Raw genomic sequence first — 11936 nt, 5'->3', positions numbered from 1 at the left:
GGGGGGGGGGGGGGGGGGGGGGGTTTAAGAGCGCCTGTGTGTTCCAGCACTGACAGACCTCAATTCTGTCTCAAGGTCCATTTTACTCACTTGCCAGTCTGTTCTTCGGTAAGATTTTAAAAATAATTTCACCACACTGTCTTATTCTGAAATTCAAAAAATTCTGAATTCCGAAAACCAGCTGGTCCAGAGTATTTCAGATAAAGGATGGTGCACCTGTATTTCATTCTAAGATTACAAAAGATAATAAGTATTTATGTGTACACATTAGAGACATTCAATACCACTTCTGGGGCCAAAAATAAAAGAGTGATGCAAAGAAGCAACAATGATTGAATTTGTCAAGATTTCTCCTATTTGAAAGTGCTTAAAGAGAAACCACCACAAGGGGACTACCATGAAGTATAAACAAATAGTCCCTGAATAGACCCAAAAAGTATAACTGTTAACACTAACTATACTGGTTTATGGATGTCTCTGCAGTGCTTGTATATTTGCTAATTTGGTAAATACATTATGTTGAAGCAAGAAAGTCATGTTACAACTAACACCAACTTTTATACTACAAAGATGTCTAGTTTTCAAGATTTGATTAATCATCAATTTTAATACTATTGCACTGACTAAAAAAAGACTCAAATTCATAATTTCATCCAATTTAGTTTTATCGTTAGTTCTTGCCATGATTCAAGTGCTATAGCCTTGGACATCATTAACACCTTTGCTTTTGCCTGAAAAGTGCAATATTGCCATATCCTGAGAAATGCAAAAAAAGTTCCACATCTAATCTATCACCAACATCCTTCCTATGGCAGAGAGATCGATTCAATCTAATCTGCCTGCTACTGCCCACTCAGCTTAAGTAAAGCCTCTTTTCTTAAATAATGTTATCAGCATCCTAAATTGTCAGTTATTCAGAATACCATGACCCTGGGTCCTCTTCCCTGTTCTTGCCAGGCCACACTTAAAAACCACGTGCTGAAATTGATCCATCAGATTATGGTTGTGCTGAAATCCGTCTGTAGGCAAGGCCCACTTAACCAACCCTCCTGATATTCTTAAACAGATCATCTGTTCTCTCAACTCTGCAAACCAGTCTAACAAACCCATCCTGGCTCTGCCATTTACCTGGTGTGTTTCCTCTGCAAAATCCATCTGTCTGCCCAATTTGCCTCCTAATTACCTTCTCTCATGAGAGTTCCTCTCATCCCCTTAGAACCGCTTCCCTTTCCCAATAACCATGAAGTGATTTGTAATCTTGTATTATACAAAAGCAAACTACATAAAAATTAGTTTGCAGACCACTCAGGTTTATTTTCTTCAGTCACTGACATACAAATGAAGTTACACATTTAAAAAGAAAACCATGTCAAAGCATACCATTTCTGCCAACATCGCTTCATCTCAAGTCTAATGCATATGCATTAAAGTATGAAACAAAAACTTTATATATTCCAGGCTTAATGATGTTTAAACACTACACAGCATAAAAACATTGAGGAAAGTTAGAAACAGGCCTACCTTTGATGAAACTATCCTGTTGTCACAGAAATTCTGAGGAAGAAATGCTTCTATCTCAGGAGTTGGATGATGGCCAACATAAATTGTGCGACTGTCAACTCGTTTTTCTTCCCCAGCACACTTCAAAGAAAAATGGTAAAGCTTTGATTACAGTGTAATGATTTCACAGACATCACTTTTCATATTACTCTGCCCAACTAGTTGTAAAAAGGACAAGATAATTGATTAAATCAGATGAAGCTTGGGATTAAATTCATTTCACATGTACAGAAATAACGTAGACAAGCAAGAGGCTGGAAGAGCACAGCAAGTCAGGCAACATCAGGGAGATGGAGAAGTCTGACGCTTTGGGTATAACCCTTCTTGTGCTCTTCCAGTCTTCTGCTGGTCTACTTAGGACTCTAGCATCTGCAGTTTTGTCTCATACTGAAATAAAGACAGACATGCTCTATTTCCAGTAAATTCCAGAAACGCATTTAACATACAGCTTTCCATGTAACAAATTTTAATAAAGATGTTGCAACAGATGTTTTAAGCATTTACAAACTTCCATTACAAGGAGGTTAACAACTAGTCACTATTTTCTGGGTGAAAGAGTGGTTTGTTAATCACTTCTTCCTTAGAGTACTATATTTATTTGCTCCTCGACCGAATTTTCTCAGGTAGAATTTCAGCTCCTATCCTTCAAGAATGTTGCTATCTGCTCTGCCACAATGGCAGGTCTTGAAATGATGCAACCAAACAGCTTTCACTAGTGTAATTGCACTTCAGGCAGTAGACAGATTGTGTTCTTTTTATTCTGATGGTTTTAGAACTTCATACAATCTACATACTTCACTTTGTCCTGAAACAAGTATTTTATAGACCCCACAGTGCAACAACTTTTGCCACTGTTTAATATTTATGTATTTGTTGATAAATGGTCAGAGCAGTCTCAGTTAATACAGACTGAAATAAAGACCGAAAATGAGAAATAATATTCCTAGGATTTCTTCTTAAATGGAAGAGACATCAAAATTTAAAAAACTTTTATGGCAAAAAGTGTTGGGAAAACTCAGCAAGTCTGGAAGCATCTGTGGAGACAGAGTTAATGTTTCAAGCCTGGTATGCTTTTGCCATATGGTGGCGAGTTAATGGATTCACTCCAAAAAAAAAAAAGGGGTCTCACGAATACTAACTAACTATGTGGACAACATCAACTTGTGTAACTGGCCTCTCCAAATAAAGTCAGAATCTCTCAGCTGCATGTTTCAAATCTTCTTCCCGACAGGTGCCTACGAGCAACACAACAAACCATATAGAAATCTCAGCAAAGCCACCTGTGATGCATTTACAAACCCCTGCAAGCTCTTTCATTTACAACACAAACACAATGCAAGGTTACATTACTGAACAAAACAACAGTATGAAGGAACAAAAAGGAAAGAAGCAGTCCAGCTCCAAAATTAAATTCCAACAGTCTCAGTGCACTTCAAACTGCCAAGTTTTGACTCTTCAAGTAATGAACAGTTAAATTGAGTGGTGGAAACTCATGAGGTTTACTTCAAGAAAGTTTTGTTTGGTAAATCTGCAAATTTTATTCTTTTTGTAAAAGTTAAACATTTGAAAAGCTCACACTGACACCTTTAACTTCATGGCCACAGAAACAATAGGTGAACAATATTAAAATAAATGAATCTTTCATTCCCATCTCTACTACCATTAGGAAAACCACTGCTTGAAATGGGGTTGCATGCTTGTCAAGATTGCAGGGTAGATTGAAGTAAAAAAACATTTAAAAAATTTAACAAAGGATCTCAAATTAGGACAGAACTAATGGTAAATAGATAGGAGGATAGAGGTGCTTAGATCCCTGAAGGTTAATAGGATGGTTAAGGCAGCATATGCGATGCACATCTTTCCATTGTGACATATATTGTAAGGTCATGTTATGATTAAATATCTTAAGCAAAATACTGGAACATTAGAATCACAGATGTACAGAATGGACCCATACCCTTCTAATCAACTTGTCCATGCAGACCAGATATTCTAAAGTTAATCCAGTCCTAAATGCCAGTATTTAGCCCAAACCTCTCTAAACCCTTCCTATTCATATACCCATGCAGATGCTTTTTAAATGTTGTAATGGTACCAGCCTCCACCATTTTTTCTGGTGGCTCATTCCATACAAGCACCACCCTCTGCATGAAAACGTTGCTCCTTAGGTCCCTTTTAAATCCTTCCCCTCACCTTAAACCTGTGCGCTCCCCCATCCTTGGGGAAAAAAAAACATTTGTTATTCCAAAAGGTCACTTCTCAGCTTTCGACACTCCAGGGAAAACAGCCACAACCTATTCAGCCTCTCCCTATAGCTCAAACCCTCCCATCCAGGCAACCTCTTTGTAAATCTTTTCAGAACCCTTTCAAATTTCACAACATCCTTCCTATGGCAGAGAGATCGATTCAATCAAAATGTTGCAAGAGAGAGACAGCATCATACAATACAGAAGTCATCATCCTTTAGCCCATTGAGTCTGCACTGATGAAAACTCCATACTCCAGCACCAACACGAGCTCCATATTCCAGCACCAGACCCAGAGCTTTGAATGTCATGACATTTCTAAAACTACTTGGATGGGTTGAAGGTTGTGAGGTTTCCTGCCCTAACTACCCTCCCAGGCAGAGCAACCCAGATTCCCACCAGCATCTTGGTGAAAAAGTGTTTTTCCTGAATCCCCTCTGAATCTTTTGAAGTTTAAAGTTTCACTTTAAAGTTATGGTCCCTTGTTATTGATCCTTCACCTGAGGGGACCAGCTGCTTCTAACCATTCTGTCCATGCTCCTCAATCTTCAATACCTTAATCAGACCCCCCCACTCTGAAGTATCTTGGCTTCTCATCCAAGCTTATCCAACCTCTCTTCATAGAGAAACTGTTCCATTCCAGGCAATACCCTGGTGAATCTCCTCTACACCACTGCAGTGCAATCACTGCCTTCCTATAGTTCGATGAACAGAACTACATACAGTATATTCCTGTTATAGCCTAACCAAAGTCCTGTACAAGGTGAAAGTGAGGACTGGAGATTTGAGTCAAGATTCGAGTGGTGCTGGAAAAGCACAGGTCCGGCAGCATCTGGGCAGCAGGAAAATCGACGTTTCAGGCAGGAGCCCTTCATTCCTGCCAGTGCACCTGCTAACAGGTTGTATTAAAAGTGGTGAAAGGCATGAACATGACCAACATTTCAAAAGATGACTGGAGAACTTCACAACAGAAGAAAGGGAGAGACAGACCTCGCCATAACCTCTTTCCCAAGATTGATCCTGTTAAAGCAAGGCACATTCAATGCAGAACACAATATAAAATCAACGCAACAAGGCCAAAGCACGAGTAAATCTACTGTATATATTGCTAAAAAAAAAGGCAAATAACGTTTCTTTGCAGTAACAGACTTAAATACATTATATTGTTAGATTTCTCCAATACTTCATACTTTAAAGACTCATTAATTGTGGCATATAGTTTACTCATTCCTTTGTTTGAAATAAAATATTTATTTTGATGTGAGTAAGTAAAAGACAGGCATTCGAGTAACTGGTTTCTGGAAAAAAGTTCCAAGAAATATTTGATAATTAACATGGAAACAGCTATTCAGTTTTAACAACCCCTGTTCAGCACTTTTCATCTGTACATTTTTCATCTTCCACATGAAGGACAAACAAAACTTTACAGAACAAGTCAATACTTTGGGAGCAAAGTCTACTCATGTGATTGGCCTTAAGTTCACACACGCAAAGCAAATTATTCAACACTACTGAACTTACAACAAACACATTGCAAATCGAAAAGTTGCAAGCCAAAATTGTGCAATAGAACCAAATGTAATAAATTATTATAATAAATTAGCAATATGGAATTCAACATCAATTTTCTCAGGTTTATTCAATGTTCAAGAATCCTGGATCAGACCAATCATTTTTAATGAAATTGCCTTTAGCTTACTTTTGCAGCACAACTATTCACCTCTCCAATTAGTAAGACAAGTCAATTTAAAAAAAAACGTTAAAATAACACTGCACACACATTGCATTTCAGACTAAAACACACTTGTCTTGGGTTGTATCTCTGCTTACTTAATCCTCACTGATTGTATTTTAGAAATGGGGTTCAACATCACCATAGTCGGCCCTTGACCACGCTAGCCGACTGAGGCCACAGTGACTATTTCTCTAATTCAAAGTAGAAAATTGGAAGATTTTTAGTCTTTGTTCCAAGGACGTAATTTATGCTGACAAGGCTGCACTTATTGCCCATCCCGAACACCTGTTTAAAAGGTGGTACTGGGCCATTTCATGAACCATTGTTCTTCTTCTGTATTATAAGAGGTGCCAAAAAAATGATAATTCATAAACTACAAAAGATGCTGTTTTCAAGTGTTGACTAAAGGGACCATGTTAAGTAGCAGATCAAATGCAGTAATCTACATCTTCTCAACGCAGATCAATCAGACAGCATTCTAATCTGTGCTCATCTAAAGCACTAAAAAAAGATTTTAAAATTTAAATTTTGCAAATTTGACAAGCTTTCTTGAAGGCGGCACAATATAGAACTGACATTACAGCTCAAAATAATGTTTAACGTATGTATGCAAATAATAAAAAAGATTTGGGTTAGAAACTCCATGAACAGGCACATTGATTACATGAAAATTGCTAGACTAAGATTCTAAGGAAGGACAGTGACATACATGGACAGCAAATCTCAAATTCAGTAAACTTCGAAAAGACGCCCTAATGACCAATAATGAAAACTGTCAGTTAAGGCTCTGCTGATACAGTAGATATCTTCAAATCACATATCTTGTATATTAGAGATTGTCTGTATACTGAGAATGCAATTACTCATTTAAATCTGATTTAAGAGAAGAATGTGTTCGCAAAACCAAACCCAATGTACCCCAAACTCAGGACGTTGTGGGGGACAATCAAGACCATGGTTAATGAGAACAGAATTTAGAAGTTGCACTATAATCTTTCCTGGGAAGTAAAAAGACATCAAGCTGCTTTTCATGACAGACTGTACACTGGATTACAGTAACACTTCCAATAGCAGACAAAATAAAATTTCTACTTTTGTTTAGAAATTATATTCAGATGGTAAACATCAGAGCTTGTACTTCCAAGTTCATCCTTTTTCACTTCATTGTATTGTGTTTGAAGCACTTACCATTCTATTGCAAAATCTATTCTCAATCTATCTTGCCAACTTCCTCATACCCTGCTTCAGTTTCCCATGGTAGAGCAGATTATGAAATTCTAGTTTACGTCTACAACCTTTTATAAATGCATTTAAAAAAAAAACAATTTATATTTGAAAAGGTTTAGTTGGACAAACTTCAAGGTCTCATTTAGAGTACACACACTGACACCATTATGTCATGTGCAAGGGATCTTTGGCAATGATTAGCACCAATGCAGTTAAAAATATACCAAGTATTTGCTGCCTATCACAATAGCTCGAAGTGAGTGGCTTACTAGGCCACTCAGAGGGCAGTTGAGAGTGAACCACATTACTGCAAATCGGGTGTCATGCATAGGCTAGACTGGATAAGGATGGTAGATGTTTGATTCACAAGAGAAATACAATCAGTTTTTTAAAAAATTATCATAACTGATGCAGAACAAGACAAGTGCTGGGTCCACTGCTTTATAAATTTTTTATATGAAAGATTTGTTTGTGAACACAGGAGGTATGGTTAATAGGTTAACAGATGACACGAAAATTGGAGGTGTAGTGGACAGCGAAGGGGGTTGCCTCAGAGCACAAGAGGATCTTGATCAGATGGGCCATTGAGCTGAGTGGCAGATGGAATTCAATTTAGATAAATGAGAGATCCTGCACTTTGGAAAGGCAAACCAAAGCAGAACTTGCACACTGCGGAGTGTTGCTGAACAAAGAGACCTTGGAGTGTGGGTTCATACTTCCTTGAAAGTGGAATTAAAGGTAGTTAGGATAGTGAAGGTGGCATTTGGTGCACTTGCCTTTATTGGTCAGTGCTTTGAGTATAGGAGTTGGGAGGTCATGTTGCAGGTGTACAGAATATTGGTTTGGCCACTTTTGGAATACGGTGTTCAATTGTGGTTTCTCTGTTATATGAAGAATGTTGTTGAACTTGGAAGGCTTCAGAAAAAGGTTAACAACAACAATGTTGCCACTGTTGCAGGAGTTGAGTGATAGCTCGTGGTCTGTTTTCCTTGGAGCATTGGAGGCTGAGGAGTGACCTTAGGAGGTTTATAAAATTATGAGGGGAATTAATAGGGTAAATAGACAAGGTCTTTTCTCTGGGGTAGGGTAGTTCAAAGCTAGAGGACATAGGTTTTAAAGGTGAGAGGGGGAGGGTTTCTATAGGCAGCATGGTAGCTCAGTGGTTTGCACTGCTGCCTCACAGCACCAGGGACCTGGTTAAATTCCAGCCTCAGGCAACTGTCTGTATGCAGTTTGCACACATTCTCTCAGTGTCTATGCCAGTTTCCTCTGGTGCTCCAGTTTCCTCCCACAACCCAAAGATGTGCAGGTTAGGCAAACTGGCCATGCTGAATTGCCTATAGTGTGGTGTGTAGGCCAGGTGCATTAAATCAGGGATAAATGTAGAGTAATAGTGTAGGGTAATGGGTCTGGGTGGGTTGGTCGGTCTTTGGAGGGTCAGTTTGGACTGGTTGGCCCAAGTGGCCCCTCAACACTGTAGGGATTCTATGATTTGAAAGGGAGCTAAGGGGCAACTTTTTCACAGTGAGTTGCACAAACGGATTGAGCTGCCAGAGGAAGTGGTGGAGGCTGATACAATTATGACATTTAAAAAGGCATGTGGATGGGTCTATGAATAGGAAGGGTTTAAGAGCAATATGGGCCAAATGCTGGCAAATGATACTCGATTAATTTAGGATATCTGGTTGGCATAGACGAGTTGGACCAATGGTCTGTTTCCATTCTGTATATCTCTATGACACTAAGTCTGTTTCTTGCTAATAGATTATGTCAGACTGACTATTTATAAAGTACTTTGTCTTCATTTCAAACCTAGTGAGCAGAGTTTCATAATTAGAGGTTGCCCATTTAGGACAGAGCTGAAGAGATTTTTTTTTCTTCTGAAAAGGTTGAGCAAATTTGGAATGCTGCCTCAGAAGACTCCAAGAGATAGGGTCGCTGGATATTTTTAAAAGGCAGAAGTACTTGTTCAATAATCTTTATCAAACAGATTGGAATACGAAATTAAAGGCACAAACAGATTGACTATGTTGAATGAAAAATTAGGCTAGAGGTGCCAAATTGGAGATACTTATCAGTTCCTAATTTGTATGTGCTAGTGAATTACATGGGTTTTCACAATTGATGGCTCAACAAAACATATTAGAACACTGAAAAAACTCAGCAGGTCTGGCAGCATCTGAGGAGTGAGAAACAGTCAACATTTCAAGTCCAGTACAATTCTCCTTCAAAACTTCAATGGTTTTATGGTCACTGAGGGACAACTTTCAATGTCAGACTTTTATTAATTTAACAAAAATGTCACAAGCTATCATATTTGAACCCATTTCACCAAGTTACTTCCTCGGCCTCTATACCATTACCACAGCCCCATTTAATCCTCATCACCCCAGTCCTGAAAACGAAAAAAGAGTCAATTAAAAGTGTACTATGAGCCAAACATTACAGTTTAAAATTCAGTATAAAAGTTAGTACAGGTTGACAATCCTTTTTAAGAAATCCCAAAATCCAAAAAAACTTTTTCCTCAATAACCATGTTGTTTGGTGTGCAAACAGTTAACTCAATTCCACACCCACTCAACCCACGCCACTCAGGCGTGACGTAGCAACGTGGCCCAGCTGTCTCAGTGCTTGTAGTAATCACAGGTGTGTCTGCGATTCAGTAATTTTTACTTTGAAAATGTCATTTAATCATTCATTCAAAAAATTCCAAAATCTGAAACACAGATGGCCCCAAGGGTTTCAGATAAAAGAATTGCCTACCTGAAACAGTCACCACTACTTTTGTCCATTCAAAAGATATTTTGCCTTTCTTTCACCGTTACTGTCAAATTTCTGAGACTTCTTCCCTTATAGCACAGCAAGCGTTCAAGTTGGCCCACCTTCATCTGAAGGTTGTTAGGGATGGATAATAAGTGTTCACCTAGCCAGCAACACATTCACCCTGTGAATAAATAACTAAATTTCAAAACAAAAAAAACTGAATATACAGGGTTTTAAGCATATTTGACCCCAGGGTCTAACCGTTCATTGAACTAACATGTTGCATTCTCCCTACATTTAAATGTCAATTATGGAATAGAATGTGTAAAATATATAATAGAGAATCAGGGTACGCTGTACAGAAATCCTACTGGTTGGAAAACTGAAACAAAGTCAACTTGAGTTCAAAAATTGACTACAATTACACCTATTGAAAATGTTTTCTTCATTAGATATCAACTATACAGTATTCCTAAAACAAAATCTTTTTGAGGAGACTTATTTCTTTATCTGAAAAGAAGTCCAATTGTGGCCCAATTTTTGACAACTGTTACAAAGTGCAACAGATGCAAAGTTCATAATGACACTAATTATTCCAAACTGCTACTTTACAAGGCAGAGTCCAAAGCGGACTGCTGGAAAGCAGGTTAAATAGAGGCCAATGCAATCATCAGACTGGTATGTATATTCCTTGTCTCACCAATGTTCAGTAACAATACCACAAAACTGGTTCATTGTTGGTTGACCAAAAGTACCACAGAACATAGTAAAGAGGAGAGAGGTGCGATGTTATTAGTCAAAGACAGTATTACAGTGATAGAAAAGACATTTGAGGACTCGTGTACTGAGGTAGTATGGGATGAGGTTAGAAACAGGAAAAAGGAAAAGGTCACCTTGTTGAGAGAGTTTTCTATAGGCCTCAGAATAGTTCCAGAGACAGAGAGGAAAGGATAGCAAAGATAATTCTGGACAGGAGCGAGTGTAACAAGGTAGCTGTTATGGTAGACTATAACTTTCCAAATATTGACTGGAAATACTATAGTTTGAGTACCTTAGATGGTTCAGCCTTTGTCCAACGTAGCAGGATGGTTTCCTGACAGTATATAGACAAGCCAACAAGGGGCAGGTCCACACTAGATTCGGGACTGGGTAATGAACCCGGCCAGATGTTAGATTTGGAGGTAGGTGAGCGTTTTGGTGATAGTAACCACAATTCAGTTATGTTTACTTTAGCAGTGGAAAAGGACAGGTATATAACGCAGGCCAAGAGTTGTTGCTGGGGGAAAGACAATTATGATGCAAATAGGCAAGATTTAGCATACACAGGATGGGGAAGGAAACTGCAGGAGATGTGCATAATTGAAATGTGGAGCTTACTCAAGGAACAGCTACTGGGGATCCTTGATAAGTATGTACCTGTCAGACAGGGAGGAACTGGTCGAGCGAGGGAGCCGTGGTTTACTAAAGTTAAATCTCTTGTCCAGAGGAAGGCGACGGCTTAGTCGTGAAGGTTCAGTTCGGGTGCTTGAGAGTTACAGATTAGCCAGGAATGACCTAAAAGAGTGAGCTAAGAAGAACCAGGAGGGGGCATGAAAAGTCACTGGCAGATAGGATCAAGGAAAATCCTAAAGCTTTCTATAGCTATTAGCGAGTTTTGAGAAGATTTCTACAGCTATAATCAGGAATAAAATAATGACTACAGCAAGATTAGGACCAATCAAGGACTGTAGTGAGAAGTTGTGCATGGAGTCAGAGGAGGTACGGAAATCACTAAATGAATATTTTTTTGTTTGTATTCACACTGGAAAAAGAATGCTGTCAAGGAGAATACAGAGATACAGGCTATTAGATTAGATGGGATTAAGGTTCACAAGGAGGTGGTGTTAGCAATTCTGCAAAGTGTGAAAATAGACAAGTCTCCTGGGCCAGATGGGATTTATCCTAGGATTTTCTAAGGCACCAGGGAGATTGCAGAACTTTTGGCTTTGATTTTTAAGTCGTCATCATCTACAGGAATAGTGCCAGAAGACTGGAGGATAGCAAATGTTGTCCCCTTGTTCAAGAAGAGGAGTAGAGAGAGCCCTGGTAATTATAGACCAGTGAGCCTTCCTTTGGTTGTGGGTAAAGTGTTGGAAAAGATAATAAAAGATTGGATTTATAATCATCTGGAAAGGAATAAGTTGATTAGGGATAGTTAACACAGTTTTGAAGGGTAGGTCGTGCCTCTTAAATCTTAGAGTTCTTTGATAAGGTGATGGGAAGCACAAGGAGACATAGCTTTAAATTGAGGGGTGATAGATATAGCACAGATGTCAGAGTTAGTTTCTTTACTCAGTAGTAGGGGTTTGGCACGCACTGCCTGCAATTGTAGTAGGAAATTTTAAAAAGGGCATTTAAATGGTCAT

General features: G+C 38.7%; 1 protein-coding gene across 8 annotated transcripts in view; it reads right to left on the bottom strand.

Moving 5' to 3' along the window:
* Positions 1 to 11936, bottom strand: part of LOC122557439 (phospholipid-transporting ATPase IH-like) — a 162222-nt gene that overhangs the window by 122044 nt on the left and 28242 nt on the right. For 7 of the 8 annotated variants that reach the window (XM_043705189.1, XM_043705187.1, XM_043705188.1 and 4 more), the window contains exon 2: positions 1522 to 1641. In XM_043705189.1, coding sequence (XP_043561124.1) covers positions 1522 to 1641 — 120 coding nt within the window. Of the gene's footprint in view, positions 1 to 1521; positions 1642 to 6729; positions 6841 to 11936 lie in introns of those variants that run through there. The other variant, XM_043705191.1, reaches the window with a different exon arrangement.

Source organism: Chiloscyllium plagiosum, chromosome 15 (genome assembly GCF_004010195.1).
Source record: "Chiloscyllium plagiosum isolate BGI_BamShark_2017 chromosome 15, ASM401019v2, whole genome shotgun sequence".
Lineage (NCBI taxonomy): Eukaryota > Metazoa > Chordata > Chondrichthyes > Orectolobiformes > Hemiscylliidae > Chiloscyllium > Chiloscyllium plagiosum.
Note: the sequence above shows the minus strand (reverse complement) of the source record. Positions and strands in the feature narration are given on the sequence as shown.